The 27555-nt window shown below is 37.3% G+C and overlaps 2 protein-coding genes across 3 annotated transcripts; one reads left to right on the top strand and one right to left on the bottom strand.

Annotated features, from left to right (window-relative positions):
* Positions 1-7025, bottom strand: LOC127876559 (uncharacterized). The gene is made up of 4 exons (XM_052421884.1): positions 6861-7025; positions 5532-5681; positions 742-977; positions 1-303 (listed from the first exon to the last, which is right to left on the bottom strand). The coding sequence occupies exons 1-4, from the start codon at positions 6997-6999 to the stop codon at positions 133-135; spliced, it is 696 nt and encodes a 231-aa protein (XP_052277844.1). The 5' UTR covers positions 7000-7025; the 3' UTR covers positions 1-132.
* Positions 7026-11432: 4407 nt separating this feature from the next.
* LOC127876556 (uncharacterized) lies at positions 11433-26170 on the top strand. 2 transcript variants are annotated; one of them, XM_052421880.1, is made up of 8 exons: positions 11433-11458; positions 20956-21052; positions 22316-22372; positions 22950-23134; positions 23338-23474; positions 23799-23966; positions 24421-24714; positions 25186-26170. In XM_052421880.1, exons 2-8 carry the CDS (start codon positions 21028-21030, stop codon positions 25280-25282), a joined length of 963 nt encoding a protein of 320 aa, XP_052277840.1. In that variant the 5' UTR covers positions 11433-11458; positions 20956-21027; the 3' UTR covers positions 25283-26170. The 2 variants fall into 2 exon arrangements, with proteins under 2 accessions (XP_052277840.1, XP_052277839.1); XM_052421879.1 differs by lacking the exon at positions 11433-11458 and adding an exon at positions 16834-17073.
* The last annotated feature ends 1385 nt before the right edge of the window (positions 26171-27555 follow it).

The raw sequence follows: 27555 nt of genomic DNA, 5'->3' as shown, positions 1-27555 counted from the left end.
TTAACATGTACAATACCTTTAATTTCCAACAAGTTAATTTGATATTGCGATTGAACAGATGTGCAATTTAATGTATTTTAACATGCTTTTGTACTGCAATATGTACATGTTTATTATCGGATATTTTACTACTTAAAACCCGTACAAATACACGCCGGAGAACGTGGTACCGCGGAACCCGTCTGCCCCGAACACGTTACCCTGATCGCACGTGACACGCACCGTGCTTCCGACGTTCAAACCGAGCACGGCCGTATTGCTGGACTGGGTACTCTTGCCATCGGGGTAGATGATGACGTCAATCTAAACATAGAAATCATACGTGTCTTACTTATATATCGTAACATAACGTTTGGGCCTACAAAGTCACTGAGCGGTTAGTTCTCAAATTATACAATAATGCCACCAACTCGGCTATCATATTAGACGATAAAAGGCGCGCACATGCAACTTTTACTGTATATTCAAGCTGGCGTCGACAGCTGGGCCGCTATCAAATCTATTATGTAGACGGCAAATATCAGACTAAAACGAAAACAACGAGGGGTGCTAAGTAGCAGACATCTGGTCGAACGATTAGGCACAATTTTTACATTTTAGGATCGCGACCTCTGTTACCCTACACTTAATCGTCTACCGTATTAGTGGTGAAACCGAAATGCGATGTAAAAAAGTACAAGCTTCTTTAAATCGGGCTATAAAATACGAGGTGTCGCCTAAGGAACTCGCAAACATGCGTACCATGTTTGCCCCGTTGACCAGTAAGTAGCAGCGGAGCTCCTGTGTTTGCCAGTGTTCAATAGTCACCGAAAAGATATAGGTGCCGTCCAGGGGGATCGTGACAACGCCCGTGTCCGGATTGTACATGGAGTTGGCGTTGTATAACGTCCGGCTGAACTTGAGCGTGTCGCCCTTGTTGAGAGCCTCTTCTCGGTCGTGATACGCCGTGAAGCCAAACGCCTCGGTCTGTCGTCTGCCTGAATAGGCAGGTTTCACGTGTCATCGCTTATTGCGTTAGAAGGCCACCAGCCCATACAGAAATACATGCACCACATCAACATGATATTAACGTGTGAGAAAAAGTATGGTTTCAATACATATATGTTAAAAAATATGCTGCGATAACTGATTATACACAACGTAAGATGTATATAGGTGACATCACCCACAAAAATATACCTCTCGCTTATTTATTACATAGAAAATGTAGATAATAACATTACGAATAGATTATTGAACAGTCTATATGTACATTCCAAGAATTTATTTAACATAACCATGACAGTGTCGATCCACCATTGGTGAATCTTCATCAGACTGTGACTTCGCGGGAAGTGAACGTTACATGGCGGGCTTACTGCCTGACTGGTTTCCAGCAGTAAACAAAGGCCTGTAGATGGGGCTCAGTTGGTAGCCCCCCCCCCCCCCCCCCCCCAACCTCTCGTCCCTGTTCATCACCCGTCTCCCCTTTGCTATCGCTACCGATTCCCAAAGTTTTCTGAGTGCGGTGTTGTTTTCCCTATCCATAACTTTCACCCCCCTCCCAGTCAATGACATGGTTGTGCCTAGCTATATGGTTCGTAACTGCACTGGAGTGTTCTGAAGATTCACCGATGGTGGATCGAAACGGTCACGGTTATGTGAAATAAATTCTTGGAATGTACATAATTATAAACTGTTCAATAATTTCCTAAAACATTCCTGATGAAATTCTTTCGAGACATTACAAATAGACTTCACATATTCTGACAACACATGTATATCTGCAATACATGTACATATATTCTAAGGTATAGGGTAAAAAATTCATACAGAGATCTCTAAACAAATGGCACTCAAGCAAGAAATGATCCGAGTCGTGCGAAAATAGGTCTTATACAGTAAGCTTTCGCACGTGAGGAGTCTGGTCACATACTACGCTGTGCGCTGTAAAATCAAGCAAGGTTTTGTGGCCCATTAGCGGACAAGGTCACTCTTGAACTGAATGCGCTGGTCACATATGGCACAAGACCCATTTTCACATGACGCGGGTCGACGTCAGTGGTCACATATGGCACAAGACCCATTTTCACATGACGCGGGTCGACGTCAGATGTAATTTTGTTCTATGTTTACGAATTGTTCAATTACCGGTATGTCTGACATTTTCGAGCATTAAACTATAGGCTGAGCTTCTGAAGTGTGCCATTTACTGTATACATTCACCAATTTTATTTATTTCATGTGTAAGTGGAAACATTATGAAGCTGTTTATAATTGGCATAATGAAACCATTTACTCGATGATACGCATTTACTAGTAAACCTCCACTGTTGGATAAATGTAGTCTCAGTATACTTTCACACGCATAACCGAATTTATTTTGTGCGAATTGAACCTTATACCTGATGCCACTTCTTTATATCCAAGCCTACCATAGTGAACTATAATTTCGTATACATGTAATAGCCGTACAAACGTATGGATTGACATATTAAACACACGAAAATAAATTCTCATTTTGAATGCAATTACATGCAATAAATAGGAAATCTTCCTAAATCCCAGATAATTGCGTCGTTGCATGAACTTCAAGTTGTTTATTTATTTGTTTATGTTTATGTATGGCCTTGTTTACATACGAATTGCTGCAGATAGTTGATAAGACATTGCAGTGCTCTCTTGGCTTGAGCTGCAATGTCGGCTGCCATTCTCTATATTGTAACAATTTATTTGTAAAATATAATCCTACATAATTAAAATCGCTCACAACATCTAGTTAACCATCATTTAAAGGTCAGTGGTCAATGCTTAATAAACTCATTAAAACTTTTTTTGTTTTATCGACATTTACTTTTAACTTACTTTGTTCATAAAAGACATGTCAACTATTAAGTTGCTTTTGGAAACCAACCACTGTATCAAAAACGGTGCAATATTGTCTGCAAACATCAAAAGGAATCTTTGAGACATATCTGGCAAAAGCTGAATACCCAACCCGGGTTCGATCTCCTGCGGAATGCGGACTTAAGAAACCCTCAACGACGCCATGTGCTCGGAGACGGACTAATAAGCGTCAGGCTTTCAATGCAATCAATTTAGCTAAATTAAGGTTTAAACAAAATATTCACGTAAATAATACTCAACTTAGTTCACTTAGAATCATTGGCGTCGCATTGAAGTTTATTTTCGCTTATGGGAGGAGAAGTTATTTTACGGATCAATGTATATATTTTTGTTGTCAGAATATCTTGCATAGTGGTGATTATTTGTGTAAATTAGTGTAAATAAGTACTGCATTTGTGCCTATTACATTTACTACAACATTTATTGCCAATAATGCAAAGCTAATTGTGTTAATTAATAACTGATCACAGGTACTGGCCAATAATAAAAGATCACAGGGACTGGGCAAATACGCGAACCGGTGAAACTTTCTGGTTTCGTATAAAAACAAAACTTCTTTGTTCCACCATCCTAGCAACCACCTAGTTACTAATAAAGGCGCTATAGAGCGCGAAGCGCGACACGTATTATTAATTGTAATAATGAGTCTTGATAAAGGAAGCAGCCGCTTATCAATGAGGAGCACCATCAAAGCACCCCAGTCGCATTATTATCAAGTCCTCCTACAGGATTTTTTTAAGAACCACATATAGAAGGCCGCAGGCCTGACCCGTATCTTGCCAGTTGTATGGGCCCTTTGGTATGGACCTTTAAACCCGCTCACTATCCAGCGTTTTACATTTAAACCGATTATTAATAGCTTATTAATATCTTAGTTAGAATGTGATTTTTCAAGCGGTTCCGTAGTGTAGTGGTTACACGCTCGCTTCACATGTGAGAGGCCCAAGGTTCGAGCCCCAGTAGAATCAAATTATTTTATTTGTGTTCTATGTTAACTGTTGATGTAGACATTTTAGTTTAAATTAATATGCTGTTTTATTGTAACCATTTTTTGTTTTTATTATGCCCATGAAATATATGTGTGAGAGGGTGGGGGGGGGGGGGGGGGGTGTCGTAAACACATTAAAACTTGTTTACAGTGTTTTTCATATCAATGAGTACTCAACCCCTATCGTAAATGAGCAACGTAAGAATCAGTTCAGAATCATCTTCCCTTGAAGTTGAGAAAAATATGAAATTACGCTTACAATATGAAGTAGATTTTTTTTAACCTACACAGTTCTATTCCATTAATGAAAACTGCACACGGATGCCAGTAAAAAAAGGAAACCAATGTAAATAAAATGAACTAAGAAATATTTTGGGGTTACAACACAAAATCATAGATAATGGTTATATGGGGGTTATAACACAACATCATAGATAATGGTTAATTGGGATTATAACACAAAATCATAGATAAAGGTTATACTAGTATCTTTTTCTATTGTGTTTAAAATAATCGGTTTATATATTAATATTTACAGTAGAAAAAATCATTCCATGTAACTTCATTGAGTGCCTTTTGCACTGAAATTCCCGACGCCCTTGATGCTTTGCCATCAATCGTTATCTTGTACAGATAAATTTAATGTAATTGTCATTCCACAATTGCTCAATCATGTATTCACTAGTAATTGCAATTGATTATATTGAGATCGATCTCTTCTATTGGAATATATCGTACGACCATCACCCCTGTCGCCTTCTATTTTTGCATTTTGGGGCTATTTTGGTTGGATTTTTGAGAAAAAAGTTGTAGGCCCGGGCGGACAATGCCAGAATTTAGCTGCCACGAAGCCACACGATGATCTCATTTAAAGACAGTCATATCACTTATAATACAATTGAGCCGCGTTCTGAAAAAACTGGGCTTAATGCATGTGCGTAAAATGTCATCCCAGATTAGCCAGTGCAGTCCGCACAGGCTAATCAGGGACGACACTTTCCGCTTTTATGGTATTTTTAGTTTCAAGGAAGTCCGTCCTTACCGAAATCAAGTTTAGGCGGAAAGTGTCGTCTCTGATTAGCCTGTGCGGATTTATGACACGGTAGTAATGTGAGTTGTGTTGGCGAATTCTAAGTTGATTTTCCCATGGCTGATGATGCCACATGGTTGCATAATCGCATCGATTACTTTATTTATCGAGGACGCACGACCCCGACTTAACAGAGAGATCAACTGGTTATTTGTTCTTTAGGGGAACAGTTAAAGATTAATTAATATGTGTGCAACGTTATCCCATGGTTGTGTTCAATGCTCACGGGATACGCCACAGCGCACAATTCTGTAGTTCGTTATGACTCGTGAGGTACATTTGTAAATTCAGAAAAGATAACATACATCCATAAGTATGAGCGATCGTCTTACTCATGGGAGTTTGACCTTTTATTTATGTTTACCTAATAAAATAAATACAAATTACTAACGTTATAAGTAAAAAAATTCACATACTCCATTTCCCCGATATCCGAAAACATTCGGCATGTCAACACTTTCCGTCCGTTGGAAATCGCTTTTAATCGTTAGTCCCGTTCCCCCGACCTCATTTCCTGTTGGACAATTTATTTAAGAAATTACCCGGTTGTCGTTTATAATCACTTACCCCTGACATTGTCACCTTTTCGGCGGAGCGCATCTACTTCCTGTTTCAGGTCTTCCATGTCCTTGGCGGCATTGGTCTGTTCAGAAATGGCGGCCAACAATGTTAAGATGGTGGCATTTTGTTGTTGCACAGCGGCCTCTAGAGACGCCACTACAAGCGCATGTTGCACATACGTTATAATCCATATGCATTCATAATGCTTAACTAATGCATACGTTTCTATAACATGTACTATTTTTGCTCCTTTGTTTACATTAACGTTATTTTGTACTGAATCTAAATGTCTACTATTATCATACAAATTACTTAAATACAGCTGGGGTATGGTCCTTAAAGCCCAAGTCTCACCATTGCCGTAGAGCCCCGGTCCATCCCGGTAAGCTAACGCCGGTCGACCGGCGAGAACCGGGATGATTCGTAGAATTTTTTTTAACGCGGTCACACTATTTCACGGTGTTTCCCCGGTTGAAGCCGGTCAACAGCCCAGCAGAGTCTCGGTCAACCCCGGACTGGCTACAATTTATCCTGGTGAAGCTGTGGCAAAGCTACGGCATCGCCGCGGTTGAGCCCAGGTGAAAGCCGGCAGCGTCCCGACAGAGCCCCGGTATACCGTAACTCCGCCGGCACTCACCGGGGCTATACCGGCATCAGACCCCGGTAAAGCTACGGTAACGCCCCGGTTTAACCCTAGTCGTCGCCGGTAATGTCCCGCTGAATGCCGGTGGCGTCCCGGCAAAGCACCGGTTTACTTATGTACCGTAGCTTTATCGGGACTCTGCCGGCATTCTGAATGGGCCCCGGTGGAGCTACGGCGCCTTCCCGATTGGTCCCGGTTGTTCCCGATGCCGCGCCGGTCGTTGCCGGTCCTTCCCGGTGACTACCGGTTCATCCCGTAGGTATTAAACATGTTAATACTTTCCCGATGAGCCCCGGTTGTCCCCGGTTCATCGCGGTCGTCCCCGGTGGAGCCCCGGTTCATCCCGGTAGATCACGGATCACGCACCGGGGCTCGTCGGCATCATAGTGAGACTGGGCCTTTAGCTATCATTAATATATTTCGTACACGCACCATTAAACAGTTCTTTAGTGTGCATCGTTCATTATCGCCTTGCATTTAAATGTATAATTATATAATATATCAAGAATAATGATAGACCTTTGGTTGTGCTTGGTTAATCTCTTTACACGAGATCATCGTTTTCAGATAGTCTTAATAGCGTGACGACGTATCTCGCTTTTTTTTGTTATCAGTGCATATGGCATGTACCTGCAGCATCTATTCTATACTAATATACATACGAATCATTATATAGCATACTATTTTTGTACCTCTAATTTGGAGATCCTCGCATCCATGGATATAATAGCAGGTTCCGACTAGCACATACATGAGCATTAACCATAGCGCCATGTTGTCATTACCTTTGGTAAACCCGATACTAATTAAAAGGCTGAGAATGAAGTTCATATTAAACTGATAAGGCGACTATACATGTTGGTCTGTGTAACGACATGATAATATCTCAACATGTAATCGTGTACTTGATTGTCGTGGATTTGTGAATGTCATTTTCGTTTTCGATGTTTTTTTCCATATCATATTCTTGCGACTATACTCTATAAAACTTGTCCTGTCTTTTGATTCAAACCGTTCAATCGCCCCCAGTGACGACTGTAGATCATGCGACGGCTGAGAAAGTGTATACATGTTGTCGGAAAGCCAAGTGCAAGTATTTCCATATTCTTTATATTTTACGTTTTGGATTGAGCAGGTTTAAGTGTGTTCTTTGAGAGCCTAAGTAAGAAGGACTTTGTGAACGTAATCCCTACCTTCCTTGTTGCTTACTTTTCAAGAAATTAGTTAGAATGTAGTAAAAAAATCAAACAAAATTCAACACTCTCAGTCAAACTCTAAGTTCACAGGATTTAGATCAAAGATACATGTAAATAAGAAAACATTTTATTAAAATCTTTAATATTTTTCGACGGTTATTCCAAATTACAGCATCTCAAATGAACAAACAATATTTTTATCAACGATTACATTCGAGTGGGTTTTGTAAAACGCCTCATGCTGACGGCCGTGACTAATTATTAGATGGTCATGATAACGGCTACGAAAGTAAAATTATGCTCATGTATTCGGCTAAGACAATGGAAAATGGCATGATGATGATGAGATGTGGACGTTATTCCCTACTCAAGACTGTTAAAGTGGTAATTCTAACAGTGTACATATAGACTTACTGTTATCTAAAGAGTGTGTGTATCCTGTATTGGTGGTATGGAAATTTTTTATTAACAACCAAATCACAAAAGTTTCAAACGTTTTCAATTCGCAATTTTCTGTCAAATTTTGTAAAACTTCGGGCATATCGCCCCATTGGTGCAAAAAGGTACCATGTGACATGTTCATAGTTTTGATAAAATCACGTTTAAAGATTTGAAAGTCTATATCAAATTAACAACGTACAACTCAGCACTGTATTTTTGCATATGGTTAGATATAAATACAACCTTCATGCTTGCAAAAATTGAAACAGTTCCAGTTATCAATAAGCGATAATTAATGTCGTATAGTTCCTTTTTGCAGAATTCAATATTAAGGTTAACAAAATGCAAACAGATACCATATGCACACTTGAGTCATTTTTTATGAAATATGTACGTGTGTTGTATTCTATAAAGCCACAATAAGGTACCATATGACATATGGAACCTTTTTGCATCACACAAAACTGGAAAGTGAATATGTTGATTATACTTTATTAACAACAGTAGAGTATACAGGTTTATAAAGTCTGTAAAGGTAAACAATTATAGTATTGTTAAGGTTAAAAAACTATAGTATTCTTGAAAGTCAAACTCGGAATCTTGCAAATTTCAGTTTTTGACAAAAATGCAAAGAACAATAATATCCACATTGTCAACATGCTTCACTCGATATCAGTATCTCCCACAGCTGACTCCATAGGTACAAAATCCTTTTTCGTACTGCTCGTCCGTAAGGACTCGTAATAAGCATGAAACTCCTCAGGAATGATTTCTTTTGAATCGATATCGGCAGTTTTGTTATTGTTATTGTTACAACTCACAAGTTGGCCAAGTGTTATGAACGCCGTTCTGTTTTATTAATGTGTTCTGTACTTGTTTTTGAAATTGGTTATCGTCAAAGCTGTAGTTAACAAAAACTGATCTTTGCTTGTCCCTTCCCTTTTGTATTCACTTGACCTTAAGCCAGTTTGTTCTTTGTCCAGTGACACATGTTTTCAGGTTTTTACAGTTTTTCGTTCAAAGGCTTTACAGTCGATGACATTTCATTGGTATGGATGTGATTTTTTGCCAGAGAAATTCAAGTACACCATTGTGATAGAACATACATTAGCGTAACTTTTTGCATGCTCAATGGACTGAATCGCATTCCATTTGGAAATGGCCTGAAAGTAGAAACGTGTGGCTTAAGGTTTGGGGCTTAAGGTTTTGCAACAATATTATTTTATCTTTCAATTTCTTGGCAAGTACACTTTGACTTATTCTCTTTATGTTATTTTTCTTTGGATTTTTCAATTTCTTGGTTTTCTTTTTCCATTTAGTTTCTCTTTGCTTTTACAGTGCACACGTCTCTTTTTTGTCTTCAGCCTCTTAATATCGAATTCTGAATCAGTTGAATTGATCTCATCGTTGTTAGGATCATAAATTTCATCGTCAGCACTATCATCGTGATCTGATTCACTATCACTTTTCATACGTTTCCTTCGGTTGCTTCGTTTTTCTAACACGATCAGTTAATAGAATATCTTCCAAATTTGTAGTGTCGGAATCATTGTCTTTTGTTTGCGTTGCTATCATAGGGCCAACAAGTTCCTCTTGTGTAAATGTATGATAAACTTCTTTATCGGACAAAACCTCATCTTCTTTTTGTAAAGCAAATACCACCACATAGTGAATATATTGATAATACTGTTCAAGTAAAAACCCTTTGAAACTTAAGTACATTTAAAATATGTTCTCGTGACTGTTTATAATAAAGAATTTAGAAATCAACTCTTTCAAAAAGGATGCAAGTATTATATTAATTATTATGTTTTTATTGCTTTCATTACTAACTGGTATATGAATTGAATTTGGAAATAAAAATATACTTAAAGTTTTATTATTTTCCATCTCCTTCTATGAATAACATGTACTAAGTAAAATGTATAAAATCTCAGTAAGTGTCTGCTTTTAACACTCAAATAATAACTTTGATAACGGATGGCTTTTTGATAACAAAGAACAACAAAAGCCACGCGCGAGAGGTGAGTTCTTCAGCTTTTTCGCTTTTATTTTCTGTTCATTTAGTTTTCGGACACGAACATTGTTTGGCCGATAAAAGCCTGGTATAGCACTTCGAATTGCGAAGAAAGACATTCGTGGAAAACGGTTGATTATATGAAAAATACGATCAAATTCTAATGAAAAGCAGCATGAAGTAAATGATAGGTACCTATATTCGAATTACAAGATCAATATGTGTATAAATATTACAGCATCTTAAAGTTGTTGTTCACTGACGTATTTGAGGAATTTTCAACTTTTACTATTGGCAATTCTTTAGCCGATCATCTCAATAACAATGGCACCTCTGTTATCGATTACCTGACACTTTTAACAGACATAAAACACAATTTTTTAGTAAAGAAGAAGTGCAAAATTCGCTGTAAAATACTGTTATAGAAAGCATGTAATAATTAACAATTTCCGAACTGACGTAAATTAAAAACGAATCAACGAAATTTGCTTCATTTTCTTATCCCTTTTGAATATGAGCATGATTTTGTTTTTCATGGCATATTCAATTAAGACAAGACATCTCGGGGATTAAAATCGGATCATTATAGCGTGAAGTTTCAATTTGTTTTCCTTATATCGATTGTAACTCTGAAGCTTATATACACTCCTGTCGATACGGTGGCATAGAGATGACATTCACCGCTCTTTTTGTAATTGTACGCCGCTTTTATTTAGTTGTGCACTCCTCTTTTTTCTATCTCGTTGACATAGCTAACTCGTGGCCACGAGATAGAAAAAAGAGGAGAGCAATTAAAAAAAGAGAAGTGAATGTCACCTCTATGCCACCGTATGTCGACGTCTGCTTCTTTGGTTCTACATCGGTACTCTCGCCGGTCTACAACATATCAGAGTGCCAGATTTGCTTAAAGTCTCCATTATCCGACGTGTTCGTTATCAAAGTGTCTTCAACATAATGCATACCACCTTTTAAAACATGCTCTTTCGTTCATATTTCATTGAACTTTATCAAAATTTCAGTATTTTAAGCACATTATTTAATCAACATGCTGAACTAGTAAGTGTCAAAAATTGCATAACTCGTATTCAAATATGCCCTATCTTCGTTCATATTTCAATGAGTAATATCATAATTTCAGTATTTGAAGCACAGTAATTACTCTACATGCCGGAATGGCAAACACTGTATTGCAAAATGTCAAAGTGTGTTTATTTTGTTGAAATAGGTACTGATCTTCCAGTTGAGGCTGTTTTCCGATGAAATGTTCTCATATTTTGGCTGTTTTCCGATGAAATGTTCTCATATTTTGGCTAAAACCTACCATTCTTCCTTGAAATTCTTCCTTCATAATACAAAAGGATATACTATTTATCAACTCCACCATGTACCGTGTCTAAAAAAAACTTAAATTAAGGATCTTAATTAAAAAAAAAAGAGGAACTGATATTTCGCGTGTGGCTTTTGTTTTTCTATGTTATCGAAGTGTCATCCTTTATCCAAGTATCCGCATTACCAAGAAGGTACAAACACTCCACCATCATAATTAATTATCATCTGCTTATAACAAGACAGGATAACAGGATAGTTTGATAGTGTTTTCAGTGTCTGGATAGTGTATTCATTGTTGAGCAAAAAGGTACAAAATAAACCTATTGATTCTTATCTGTGTCTGTATAGTGTATTCATAGTTGTGCTAAAAGGTACCAACTAAACACATTGATTTAAAAAAGTGAACACATTCATGTCATGTCTGCAAGAAGGTACCATGTGTCATATGGTTCCTTTTTGCACTGATATTTATTAAAATTTCCAAAACGCCTTTGGTGCAATAAGGTACCATATTTCATATGGTACCTTTGTGCACAAATAAATTGTAAATTTCACTTGGTACCTTTTTACAAAGTCATTCTTTAAAGAGCTGCAGCTTAGATATCTGTACAGAATGTAGCTTACATGTATTCAAAGTCATAATGAAATATACTAAAATGTCATTTCTGACAAAAATGTCATATGGTACCTTTTTTACACCAATTGGGCGATTATATTCAATTAGTCTAGAAAAGTCCTCATTGTCGTCGTCCTCATCTTCAATGCGCTCCATTTCTATTTCTAAAAGGTACGTTTCTAAACTGATCTGTGTGTTTTCCTTATCAGTGCATGATGTGTGTGGTATAAACGAAACACTTTTAACTGGAATGTTTATTTTCATTTTTTTAATTAGATTTTGCTCTCTAAATATACCAACTTTATTGTCACCGGTGACACAAATTTCTCCGTTATCCGGAAATATGTTCGGATATGCCTTTGTCCGATAACTAAATGCCCCAGTTGTATTGTCAATGTCCAATAACTAAATGCCCCAGTTGTATTGCCAAGTTCATATTCTATGTAATTTAGGCACAGTGAGTTGTGGTATTCAACTAAATTGGTTATATTACCCGTAAACATTTCAGCTGTAGCAATGCAATAGTAGAAAGAGGTCCAATATCAGTTAATAGTGAACCTGTTATATATCATGTGTTGTATTTTTTAATAGCTTAAGCAGTATATCATACAACTAGAGATATCATACGAGAGATTTGTACTTTGTTTGAAAGCAGACTTCTGTGTGATAATTAAACGTTTGACTTGTTAATTTATTTGAATGTGTGAGTTCTATACAGTTTCAAATATTTTCAATCATACCACGACAAGTCTCATATGCATAACCCATGGTCCTTAAATTCTAAATAGAACTACATTGAAAGAAAACCGCAACCGATATGGATCAAAAGTTAGTTCGTAGTAAGAGTATTGACATAATCATGGCTATTTATGAAAATGATAGAAGGAAACGCATGTCACACACATTTGACAACCTCCTTCGAAGTACAGTGGAATCTCGAAATGTCGAAGTTCATTAACCGTACAAATTATTTCGAGATAAGAGATATTCGAGTAACCCAATTTATAAGATGTATACTTTTGACTAGTTATAAAAAAATACAGGTGAAAAATGATGCTGAAAGCACTCCAGTAGGATATTCCTGCAATATTTCAAATTGCATGAAGCTGTCTTTAAGTTTGTAAATGCATTCATGCGTTTCAATTAAGAAAAACCTTGTATCTCAAAACTGAAAAGGAAATGAACTTTTATTTTCAAAATTTCCATTAGCTTGATATATCTGACTTCGGCATAATGAGAGTCATCTGTACTCTACACGATGTGGAGACATATTGCGTGTACATAACTTGTTTCAATAATGTCAAAGTATGAATTATTTAAAAAAAAATCGACTCACCCAACCCATTTTATTTCAAAATACGGATGAAATTCTTAAAACTGTTTTTGTGACTAAAATATCTGACAGTTTTATCGAATATTGTCAAGAAGTAATGTCAACATCTCATCATGCCATTGTCCATTGTCTCAGCCGAATACATTATCATAATTTTATTTTCGTAGCCGTTATCGTGACCATCGAATAATTAGTCACGGCCGTAAGCATGGGGCGTTTTTCAAAACCAACTCGAATTTAAATGTTGATAAAAATATTGTTAGTTCATGTGGGATATTGTTATTTGGAATAACCGAAGAAAAATTATTAAATATGTCAATAAAATATTTGTCATATTTATCTTTGGTCTAAATCCTGTGAAATTATAGTTTTACTGAAAGAGTGTCCAATTTTGTTTGATTTTTGACCACATTCTAACTTATTTCTTGAAAAGTAAGCAACTAGGAAGGTAGGAATTACGTTCACAAATCCCTTCTTACTTAGGCTCTCAAACAATACACTTAAACCTGCTCAATCCAATAAGTAAAATATAAACATAAATATGGAAATACTTACACTCGGCTTTCCGACGACTTGTATACACTATCTCAGCCGTCGCATGATCCACGAACGTCGCTGGAGGCGATTGAACGGTGTGTGATTTGTGGAATATTTTTAAACATTTTGCAAATACGTAAAATACTTAAACTCAAAAGCATCTCAGTTGTATTATTCAAACCATTCGTTCGCCGTCTCGATTTAATGTGTTTTCCTCTTTGTTTTTAGCAAACAGTTAAAAAAGACTATCTGTCAGACTCATGCCTCAACAAACAACAACATTTTGCCGGATAATTATGCGTCAATTTTCTGAGCTTTCCTGATGTTACAAAGAAAACAAACAATAACAACAACATGCACCAGATTTGTTTGAACCAATCAGTTTGTTTTCTGGAGCAGAACGCTGTTTTCAATGCGTTTGTGTTGCTTGCCAAATACATTAAATATATCAGCCGGTATCGGAAAGTGATCGCTCTTTAACATTAATATCAGCCGGTATCGGAAAGTGATCGCTCTTTAACATTGCTGTATCTTCATAACATCATACATGTTTAAAGGTATTCTTGAATTTGACGTAGTAAGAAATAAGCACCTGTTAGTTGTAAAAACACACGTTTGAGCGATTTCTGGTGTTCAAAGGGAGCGTTATCTTTTAAGACGGTAGACATCTGAAACACACCAGCGGTATACAGGGTATTTGTCTGATGCCCCGGGAATTGTTGTTTTGCAACTGATAATACCATTATTCGCAGAAGACAAAAAATACAGTTAGTCAACTATGGTGTATGATTAAATAACATATGCACAATGTCAACAATTTAAACTTTAATTCTCACGCGTAATTTACTTAAGATATTAAGTCCGCATGGTATGAATTCGACTACACCCACTTACAGGGGCCTTTACACGTTTTGGTAAATTGACATAATTAAAAAAAAATCAGAATGGCAAATTTTTGTTGTAGTTATGATATTTGTGAGGAAACAGTAATACTGAACATTTATCATGCTCTAAACTATCCATAATATGCATCTTTTGACGATTAAAAAAACTGACAATAATAAAGCGTTGCAATGCGAAACGATTGAATAGTTTGGAGAGTTATGTTTTTTTCTTTTTATTTTGTGATACTACGAGGATTGCATATATTAAGTATAACATACATCACTCACTGTGTAAGCACGGATGGCCGAGTTGTCAAAGCGATGGACTTTTATTCCAGGGGTGAGTGGTTCGAGCACAGTTGAGGGTCACTTTTTTTCTTTCTTTAATTGTTTTCTTGTGTGTTTTTACAACAGCTTTTTAGATCTAATGTTTACATTTATCAATATAAAGCATTTAATGGCAAACTTCAATACATGCCAAAATCTGTGAAAAGGCCCCTTAAACGGCATTATACATGCACGGCATCTGACGCGATGCCGGTTTGTGAAGTATTTTAGGCGAATTAACGCTTTCAGCAAAACAACACTTGACTAAATGCACATCTTGTTGTAAGTAGGTACTTGAAAAGCAGCTTACAGTTTGCCAATCATTTTCAAGTAGTATCAGTGAATTCATACAGATATGTGAAGTGAATAACTCATAAAACATGATGTTAACCCTTTCAGTGCGGGAACCGAATTTTGAAGGCCTTTGCAAACAGTTTGGATCCAGATGAGACGCCACAGAACGTGGCGTCTCATCAGGATCCAAACTGTTTGCTATTCTGATAGTATTCTTTGAAAAATATATATAAGAAAATGCTATTTTAGAAATTCAGCAGAAGACATTTTAGCAGACGACAAATTTCCCAGCATGCAAAGGGTTAACAACTGAGCTACACATGCCAAAGTCTATGGTTAGCGTAGATCACTTAACGCCTTTTATAAGTTAAAATATTCACCAAGTCATGTACTTCATGTACGCATTGCATTTCTGACATGCGTCATGCAAAAATGGGGTTTATACCATATTGGGCCTGCGTAGCTCCAGACCAGCATTTGCAATCACCGAGTCTGGTCAGGAACCCCTCTGCCTGTTATACATTTAAACAAAGTTTCGGGTTTTTATATGCGGGCAGGTTGCTGGAGCTAGGCTGGTCGCATTGACATAAGACTCATATTCGCATGATGCTGGTCACACATTAAACCAGTGTAGAGCAACACTTAACATGGTAATTTAGGCATTCCATTATGTAGCACATAGCAAGACGTCTTTAAAGCTTCATACACAATTAGCTTTATCGAAACTTAACACAATACAACAAATTAAAGATGAAAAGATAATCACCTTTTGTGTGCTGTCTGGAATGAAATGTTTTCAAACTTGGTTTGTAAAGTTCACACTTTGTAAAATATTCTATGTAATACAACATTCGAACGTGAGCGCAGCTTCAAGAAAAAAATCATAAAGTATCTATACTTTTGAAACAAACGTAAACGATTGCATAGTAATAAAAGATAAATATTGGGATATCATCTTTTAGCGAGAATATAAGACCGACAGGCAAGATTCAACCCATTTATGCCCAGTGGACTTTCCCATCCTTCTAAATTGGATCAAGTTATTTCCAAAATTAGGGATGTCTGGTATATTTATTTCTATTTTTAGAATTTTTCTTACAGAAATTCTTTTTATCAAAGAGCGCAGACCCAGATGAGACGCCGCATTATGCGGCGTCTCATCTGGGTCTACGCTGTTTGCAATGTCCTTTTTTCAGGACGCTAGGCATAAATGGGTTAAAATGAGCTTACAAGGGATACAATAATATTACATAAAGATACGGAAACATGTGCACGCTCTTTCAAGGGTGTATACCTCAGTATGTTCATGTCTTTCAATGTGTTGCTATTTACATGTATTTTGCAATTTTGTTCATTGCATAAGCAGGTTTCAAACAATAAAGTGCACGTACATATTTAAATTCACGATATTTAGAAATCATCGTTGTTTTCGATTAGAGTGAGCTGATTATCGGAAAATCGCAGACAACTTGTTATTATACATTCATCTTTCTGAAATATTGATGGCACGTTTTCGGGATAAGATGCACATACATAATGTATATCGCCACCATGACCCGATTGCACGAGGAGAAACAAACTCATGATGTTTTCTTCGCCCTGTTGTCTCCGATCTTCGCAATAGACCCAGAAAACATTGATAAGGCGTCTGCGTATACAGCGCTGTGGGAAAAAGCTATAAAACCTCGCGAGAACTTGGCGCAATCTCATAGATATAAGCGAAACGGAATCTGACGTTGATAGTTTAAGTTGATATGAACTTCTTGTAATTACATTATCATATTTATAAGAAATTTTCAAATTGTGATTTCAGTTGTCTACTATTGAAAATATTTATTCTAGGTGATTACGAAACAAACATTAATTTAACAAATATGATTTTGAAATTAGCGGCGATTGCGTTGGCGCTGACACTCGTTCAATGTTTCGAGGTAGGTATTTGACTTTGTTTTATTTACCGATGGGATTTCATAAAGCATAATACTCTTGTTCATTTACAGGAATATATTCAATATGGCGATGTGTTTGTTGAATAATCAAAGTGGCTTTTATATTGTTGATGAATACTTATTCATTATACTAATGAAATTATAGCATTTGAAAATGTGTGCATATTGTATTGGTATTGCAAAAAAGGTTGACATGATATTCATATATGCATATTCACTATTGCGAATGCTGTTCATCCCATATAATAAAGAAACATCAATATATATTTAAAACACTAGCTTTGGTATATCCTTATAATATTTTTTACAGTTCTTTGCTTATCAAAAATATTTCACAAGTAATTAAAGCAATGCTCATAAAAGGTTTAGAAATAAATTGTTTGGAGAAAAATAACAACGAAGGTTATCGAATGTGAGAACCCAAGCGTTAACTATTTGTAGATCAATTATTTTCCACTTCTACATAAAGAATATAGTGCCAAAATTTCAAACGTCTGGTAGTATTATATCGACAACCCGAATATTGTACATATTCTGAGGTAAAATAATATACTCTTGCTATAACATTTGTTGGAAAAGTGCCCGAAGATTGGAAAACACGGTGAACATCTGTAAAAGTCGTTAATACTAACGAAACATCATTTCATATAGTTTTTGCAAATTTTTTAACTAAGAACTATGTAACTGTTAATCAATGGCATAAAGTTTATTGATATTAGTCTATAATACGGTATTCTAATTATGTATATTTAAATATGTTAATACATATACTTTCCATGTTGTTAAGCACTCACCGTTCAATAGCCCTTGATGGGAATAACGAATATAACAATTATAATGCCAAGATTCTTGAAAATATGCAGATACTTACTTTGGGCGTGCTTGTGTCAACAGTTCGTTTATAAAGTCGGACACTAAAACACACAATAAAAACTGTCACCGTACCCGGAAAAGTCATAAAATTGTCATCATAATGATTCACAATTAAATTTGTTGTGACGGAATGGTATATACCTCAAAATAGTATGATTCATTTGTACTGTCTTTCAGTTTAAACTATCATTTTGAATAGAGTTATGTCTTAATTACCATACAATTTACCACAACGTTCCAAAGGACAGTTCAACCTTCACCACGGTGCGTATTCTACAAGTCAATGAACGCTTCTGATAAAGTGATTCACAGTTTAACGAATGTTGCAGGTTTTTTTTATATCTCATACACAAACTTTTAATATTGTCATACAAGATAAAGAGCTTAAAACTGATCAAAGATTACGGCCCCGCTCCTACCAAAAATCCTTGACCCGCAACTTAATTTGGTTATATTTTCGGATAATTAATTATTTTTAAAGATAATTTTGTGACACGAACAATAATTGGTCTTTTATAGCCCCTCAAAAGTAAACGTTATCGATAACAACTATGGTTTGGTCCTCGAAGAAAAAGGGTTTATCAATTCGAAGATGTGACTTACCCAAGATAATATGTTTTTGCAAATACAATAAGAGCTATTTGCAAAACATTAGACGATACAGATCACTTAATTGAGTTTCTAGAAATAAAGTAATGCTGCGTCCCCAATCATCTTGATTGTCCCAACGATTAATAACGTCGTCTTTATCGTGAACATATCGTGGTTATCGTATTAAATCGTATCGCGCATTAGCAGATCGTGAAGTCAATCGTATAAGTCGCGTTAATCGTGGAATTTTATATACGGTTCAAAAATACGATCAACACGAACAACTGTGGTAAATTGTTGATCGGGGTCATCGTATCAAATCGTAATCGTAATTGTAAACGAATCAAGGCGCAACAAGTCTTATCAACTCGTAAGCATCGTGGTGATGGCAGTCGATTTTAGGCAAGGAAGATCTGTTGCGATCTTAAGGAAGGAATTAACTCGAGAAACAATCTGGATGTATTTATATCATTCGGATTAAGTCGCGGTCCTCATCGTGAATAAGGTTGATTGAATGCCATTATGGTGAAAGGCATCGCATGCACTGTAGTATCGTGTCGTAACAATGCGGATTCTTGATAAACGCACGGAAATGTATTACTTCGTATAACAACGTACTAATGCGGGGACGCAAATAATGGCGTTTTGTCAAATCGAGACACAATCGTGAAATATTTCGACACACTCCCATTCGAAACACCGTATGTTATCGTATCTTAATTGGAGATTAGACCGTACCAGGTTGTCAACAGATCGCAATCGAACGCAAAGTAACCTGTCATAACGTAAGGGCGCGGATCTAGTCATAAAATGTCAGAGAAATACCACGATCAGTTACTTTTGGCGAACAGAGGAGCTCTCGTCAGATCGTACGACAGTGGAAACGTAGCATAACGTTAATCCAAAGTACGAGATATACGCCGATTAACACGTGCGCTCGCTTGACGCTTGACAAAATTGTAACTGTAGCTATACAGAAATATACTTCATATCGAATGAGTGTTGTTTATTACGTACGCATGTCTCACGGGAGTTCCAATTATGGCCATATAACTGTAGAAACCCATTAGGCCACGCTTTGGCATATTACCTCGTGGACAGAATCTGTCTAATCAAGAAGCAACCACAAGAGTGTTTGCGCAGGCGAGGGTTCAAGTATAGTTCATATTCAACACCTTACATAATTGCTTCGAACTAATTGTACAGAACTTTATGTACGTTTTATGAACGTTTTATTTTATTATTAACCATATACAGGCGAATATGTATCAACATGTCTGTGATTTATTGATTTCATATTATTTTGGAAACTCTTTGGATTTCCATGTACTTCCAAAAGACAATATCGTTATCCCTTAATGTGCAGAGTTCTGATTTCAATCTAGTGGAAAATACTGCATGTGTATTTTAAATTGAAATGGTAGATGCTCTTTCCTCTTTCTTCATACGTTTTAAACGTGTACGATGATTTAATGCTGTAAATTAACGAACGCACGAAAGACCGGGTTGTATAACGTGAAGACATGTATTTGAACTCGGTGGACATGTATGACAGTCGGTCGATGATAGGATATACATTCAATATGAATGTAAATTTCCTGCCATGCAAGCCGCTTGAACTTTGGATGACTTGGCTACATTTCGGCTGGCCAAACAAATCAATGAGACATCATTCAACTGGCCGTTTGGGACGAGACGTTCGTTTTTAAACATGCTCCCATTGGCATTCATCATCCCAAAAACCAACGGTTGTCACAAAGTCGACACTATTATGGAATTTATTGGACATGTTTCTAAGAACATTATACATTAAGCATTGATACGGAGGTCAGCTTTATCAATAGAATATTGGCAAATCAGGGGTCCAATATCCGTACATTCGGACCACATCCCAATAATGTCAGCCGCTTTATTTAACGAAAGTTGCGCTAAGACGTTTCGTTTCTTGTTTGCACTAAAAATATAGTTTCAAGGAAATTTAAGGAATGTTGGTTTTAAATAAGTGACACAATCGTTGACAGTCCTTAGCATATTTTAATGGAATATGGTTCCTGAAAATGTTTGGTTGGGGAATGAAATGCTTTTCTTTAAAAGTGTATATGCTTTATTTTGTAACATACAAGCGTGGTTTTATGTTTAAAAATCATTCACAGTAAATCATTCTTTACATACCAAAAATGAAACGTAGAAACCTTTCAGGAACACATATAATACGCACGATGGTGTACCGGGTATTTTTGTAAACATATTAAACCGGAAAAAAAACTCAAAACAAACATACATGTAAAATTATAACGTCTTCTTATATAAACTATGTCCTTAAGGTAAGGAATTTTAAGACTTCGTTGTCCAATAACCGACCGTTTTAATAGCCTTTGTAAATCTGTAGTTTGGTTTCAGCCTGACGAGGACTTCCAGTTAGAGCTGTCCAGGGTGAAGAACTCGAACCCAGAGGACTTCCTGTGTCAGTTCATGAACTCCGATGACTGCAAAGCGAGTAAGTTCGCGTTTACCGGAAGTCCTTCAGTTTTGTCCGGAAGCGCGTATCTTGTGTAATAAATAACGATACGTTTTTGCCGTTATGTTCAGTGATTGTTGATATTAATCAGAAATTTCGCAATCGGTTAAGAGAGGGCCTTTATGTTCGTGCATGAAGTGTCGTCCCAGACTAGTCTGTGTACTCCCAATGGGCTAATCAGGGACTACAATTTCCGCAAAGAGTGTATTTTTTTTTTAAAAGATACTTTCTTTAAACGAAAAATGATGTGAGAGCTAAATGTGTCGTCCCTGATTTGCCTGTGCATACCACACATGCTAATATGGGAAACACTTTACGCACATAAATTTAGCCCATTTTCCGAGAACGGTGCACTATAGTTCATACTATTGTTCGCTTCATCGTTGCAACCCACCTTCAATCAAATACGCCATGCCCCTTGACTGAGTTTGCGATGGAACCTGCGTTCACTGAAAACGCCATGCTTCTTGACTAAGCCTGTAATGAACCCACGTTCACTGAAAAACGCCATGCTTCTTACCTGAGCATGTGAATGAACCAACGTCCACTGAAAAACGCCATGCTTATTGACTGAGCCTGTGAATGAACACACGTTCACTGAAAAACGCCATGCTTCTTGACTGAGCCTGTGAATGAACACACGTTCACTGAAAAACACCATGCCCCTTGACTGAGCCTGTGAATGAACACACGTTCACTAAAATACGCAATGCTTCTTGACTGAGTCTGTGATACAATGCTTTAAGTCCTTCTGCGTTTTCACGGCGTCAAAATAAGACTTATTTCTTTATTGAGTCATTGACGACGGAATATATAATGTGGATTCATACGATGTTTTCGATAAAACGTTGTCGAACTTGGTTAATATTTTTCTATACAATATTTGCTTGATTCGCTTCGTTTACAAACGTTAAAAGGCTATAATACATTAAACATGAAAGTATCATGTCGAAAACATTATGTTTGGTTGTAATTGCGAAAAAAAACAACAACACACTAAACACTAAAAAATAATGAGGGGATGGAAACGGGCACTTGAACATACACCAACCGACCTATTAATCGATCGACTGGTTCTTTAATGCCGTTAACACTTATACATATCTTTGTGGTTAGTTGTTATGTTTGGTTATGAACGACAACAACTAACCACAAAGATATGTATAAACTTATTTAAACATAAAATGACTTATCCATTTTAAGGTAGATGATGGTATAGATAGTCGCCCATGTTTTTTTCAGTGCTTAACGCGACAGTGGAGAAGGGCGAAGCGAACGGCAAGATGGTGGTTACAGGAGGTAGGTCGCCATGGTTACATAAACACATCTTTAGTTGTCAAAGACATTGCTTACGTGAATCCGCACGTTTTTCTTCTTCTTCTGGGAGTATCGGGCTCGGCACGAATAAAAGAACGGCTCGGCAAGCATCACTTATCTTTAATTATAAGCCTCCCTGATATAGTTTACAACGATCGGGCAAAAACTTGTATTCTCTATTCACAAATATTCTCTATTCAGTTTTGAGTTTCAATATAGCGGTTCCTTGAATGTGATTTTTTTCAGCGTGACGTTGACCAGTTACTTTATGTTGACGATTCATGTCTGCCATTCAGCAGTACTATAAACCAAACGTAGACAAAACACTAACGATGTACACAACAAATACTACAACAACCACCTTCATCGTCATCGCGGCACAACGGACACTACCATAGCCCCTTCAAAACAATTATCAAGACGACAATACTTAGACACAGGCAGTACCAAGCTAATACTAATAGTATTTTTAAATATATAAATATATACGGTAAACGAGATAAATGTGTGGCTGTAGACAAAACATACGTTACTTACGTCGTAATGCTCTCTACCTTAGCCGCTGCTGAGATAGCCCTGTTTGATGCGTGCAACCCCCGTGAGATGACGATTGCCATTCCGCGCCACCAGGACCCGGATATCACCGTGTTCCCCACGTGCACACGTGTCAAACGGTGCGGAGGATGCTGCACGAGCGACGTGTTTTCTTGCGAACCGACGGCGACACAAGAGAAGTATCTTAGAGTGAGATCACTTTACAATTACCCACACCATTATACCGACTCTGATTTCATCTTACATATTAGTCAATCATTATTTTAGACTTACTCATATTTCTGAATAGTGCAAAAAGTGATACAAGTGTACAATTTGACCTCAGTTTTCTTGACGCAAGACTTTACACGTGTTAAGTACTTATTGGACCTTCTCTCTTGTTCTACCCCAAGGTGTTCGACACCCGGTTGCCGTACCCAGGGGCTCACCGGTTCCAGTTTATGGGCACGCGCGTCGTCACGGTGATAGAACACACGCAGTGTGATGCCCAGTGCAAGACCAAGTCACATGAGTGCCACAAGTACCAGGTGTAAGTGTACACGTGTCATGCGTTTCCATCCTATACCTAGTGCGCATGCGCTAAGTCACGGTGACACGCAGTGCCAAGCCAATCCGCACGAATGCCCCAACTTTAGATACATTCTTTAAACCCCTGCATAACCAATGTATGGAGTCCCATTTAAACGGATCGGGACTGATATACCATGGTGTCAAATGTGGATTCGACCTCAAAATGATAGTTTGGGCAACTAAGTTTACAAGTAATAAGAAATTAACAAATGGAAAACATATTAGTATTGAGTTGACACCGGTACGAAATCGGTAAAAATTTAAAACAAAAATATACTTTCAGTTACGAGGACCGGAAGTGCCGTTGTGTGTGTCGCCCGGAGCGTCAAGCGCTGATGGGCACATGCAGCGGCGCGCAGATCTGGGACGACTCCGAGTGCGACTGTATCTGCCCAAACCGGAACACCGTCTCGTGTCCCGAGCCGTCGTACTTCAGTACGACCACGTGCAAGTATGTGCCAGTCACCTAGCAACGCGCGTCAGAAACATTTGTTGTTTTAGAAAAATGTTCAATAGACTGTTCATGGGTCGCAGGTTCGATCCCTGACTCTACCATAACTTACAAATTTGCTTTCCATGATACGTTAAATCGAGATGGCTTACAACAGGTTCTTAAAACCAAGGTCGTCTCGTAAATATCTCCTTTATCTCGCACTATCCACCGTTACCGAACTTACAAATTTTCTGGTTGGCGATAGCCTTATGGGTAAATCTCAATGAACTAGACAGTTTTTCAAGGCACAAAAAGTGTTCAAAACGTGTTCGATTAACTTTTACCATCCTTAGGTTGCGCGATTATGACCGCCATGTTAAGGCTATTTGTCATATTATATATTACACGTACTGAGCGTTTTTGAAATAGATTACATGATCCACGTTGTATAGCATTCCATTGCGTTCGACAGGTGCACGCTGAAGACGGAAGTGACGGGCGAGATCGACCTGGACAAGCTGTTCGAGCAGCTCGTGGGCTCCGACCTCATCCTCAAGGGAAAAGAAAAGGAGGACTCTGACATCGACCTCATTGCGGTACCCGGCATCCTAGACGGCACGGGCACTGACGGCGTCGACACCGAGGTGATCGATGAGACGACACCGACGACGACGACGACGAGCACCACTACGACCGAGCCGACGACGACCACTACCACTATGTCAACGACGACAACAACGGAAACCACGACGACGACGAAACCAATGTGAGTTAAAACTCGTGTGTACCTAAGAATTGCGTACAGATAATTTGTGGTAGGGTGTGTGATTTTTTCTTTGCTTTTCGAGTGCTTGTGTATTTTTGCAAAGTTTTTTTATGTATTTAAAACTGTCTGCAAGACCTGTTGCATACACACAATTTTTTACATGTAACTATAAGCAAGTCAAACAAACATGTGAAATTGCAATAAATTATCATCTGTTAACTCCTCCTCCTCCTCCTCCTCCTTCTTCTTCTCCTCCTCCTCCTCCTCCTCCTCCTACTACTACTACTACTTCTATTACTACTACTACTACTATCGTCATCATCATCATCATCATCATCATCATCATCATCATCATCATCATCATCATCATCATCATCATCATCATCATCATCATCATCATCATTGTAATAACAATAATAATAATGTATTTGATGGCGACTATGTTTTGTTATACTTGTGCACTGATTTCAGGCCGCATCCTTGCGCCAGCACCAAGTGTTTCGGCGTCTGGAAGCCAGTTTTGCTGAAGAATAACCGCTGTCAGTGCATGCCGCCTAACTCTGGTTAGGGCGCCCCCTACAGTCCGGATTAGAAGCGCGATAGTGTTCAGATGGCGCCGTTTTGTTCGCATTTCCTGTTTAATTTTAATAATTCAGACGACGAGCAAGTGCAACTTGAAAAATTATTACTATTATGTATAACTGTATTTTCTGTTTCGTGTTAGTTTGTATTTCATTTTGTGTGCGTGCCATTAGAAAAAGTAAAGTCGAAATGCATTCAGAGTGAAGAGAAATAAACAGTTCTTCGATACTATGATACCTATCGTTAGATTAGGATACTATGATATCTATCGTTAGATTAGGATACTATGATACCTATCGTTAGATTATGAGACTATGATACCTATCGTTAGATTATGATACTATGATACCTATCGTTAGATTAGGATACTATGATATCTATCGTTAGATTAGGATTCAGATTAACGAGAGTGTATCTGTACATTAAGAGAAGTAAAGTTAAAACTACAGGCATATTGATCATACGAATTTGTCAATGATTGGATATAATAACTAATAATAGCTGTGCTTTTTGACTAAATGTGGATGGGTTGTGTTGGTGTAAAATCAGACGTACACAAAAACACCCAATGTATAACGTAAAGGCCAACAACACTACACGGGGCTCATGCGGATACTTCGATTACGGATGGCACTTCGATAATATCTGGATGATTATATGACGAGAACGGATGATTATATGACGAACACGATACAATTCCATTCGAAAATCAGCATGAATATGATGATTAGTAGATACATGTATTTCAACAAAATAAAAAAAATCAGGAACGTGCTTACTATTAGAAATGAAGATCAATATGTATCTATGTATGTTACAAGATATTAAATGTGTAGATAACTAACGTATTTGATAAAATTCTTATGTTTTAAGACATCGCTCTTCTGTTCCCGATTATTGGACACTTTTTACCAGAATAAGTACACACTCTTTTAACTGAACCCGACATGCAACATTCGCTGCGGAATACTGATATAGTAAGCAGGCAATACTTTCTGTACTGGTGTAAATTGAAAAACAATCAACCTTTGCTTAAGTTGTTTAACCCCTTAGGAATATTATTATGATATTGATTTTCATCGCAAATTCAATTAAGACACGACATATTTGGGATTAAAATCTTATCATTTTAGCGTGAAGTTTCAATTTATCTTGAATTGATTGTTAAGTTTAAGCTTATATACATTCCTCTCGATGTCTGCTTCCCTGGTACTTCACCGGTACTCTCGCCGGTCTACAACATATCTGAGTGCCCATTTTTTTTTGATCCCCGCTATCCGACGTGTCCGTTAACGGTTCTCGGGAATCAAAGTATCAACAACATCAACATCATGCATACAAGCTAGTGGAAATTGAATACCTTCATTCATATTTCATTGAATTTTAAAAATTTCAGCATTTGAAGCACATTATTAATCTACATGCTGGAATAGCAAACACTTTGGAACGCATAGTCATAATATTAATACACGCATTTTAAGTATTAGATAAAACTCGGATATCAGAGCGCCCAATTTATTGAAAATCTCCGTTATTCGAAGTGTCTTAATCGGGAATCGGGAATTATGCATATCTTCGTTTATATTTCATGGACTACAATCAAAATTTCAGTATTTGAAGCACAATGATTAGTTTGATTACAATACATGCTGGAATAGCAATCAATTTCTTGCAATACTTTGTCATTTTTGTTAATGTTCACTGATCATCCAGTTCAAGATTATTTTCGAAGGAATTCTTCCGTGAAATTCTTTCTTCAAAATACAGAAGGATACACCATTTATTATCTCGACCATGTCTCTTATATAAAAAACTAATCTCTAGGACTTAATTTAAAAAAAATACTATTAAACTCACCTCTCAGACGTGTTTGTTGTTTTTCTCTGGAATCGAAGTGTCATACGTTATCGAAGTATCATTATACTAGCGTGACACTAGTTCGCGTGAGTATTTGAGTATTTCGAAGTTTACAAAATCCTTTCGTGCCTGAGGAATAATTATGTGACTATCGGTGTGTGCCACAGCTCTCCAAAATAATCAACAAATGAATTTCGAGAACATTAGGACGAGTTCTGAACGGCTTCAGTAATTCCTGCGATTAAGTTTGTACTCAAATATATTGCATTGTGTTGCGTCGCCGTGCTATAAACCGTTTACAACACTAGGGATCTGGCCGGTATGGTGATCACCAACAAACTCAAATGCGCCGGAGTTGTGAAGCGCGTACAAGTGCGCCAATCGGACTGCAAATGCCACAAA

This window comes from Dreissena polymorpha, chromosome 4 (assembly GCF_020536995.1).
Source record: "Dreissena polymorpha isolate Duluth1 chromosome 4, UMN_Dpol_1.0, whole genome shotgun sequence".
NCBI lineage: Eukaryota > Metazoa > Mollusca > Bivalvia > Myida > Dreissenidae > Dreissena > Dreissena polymorpha.
Note: the sequence above shows the minus strand (reverse complement) of the source record. Positions and strands in the feature narration are given on the sequence as shown.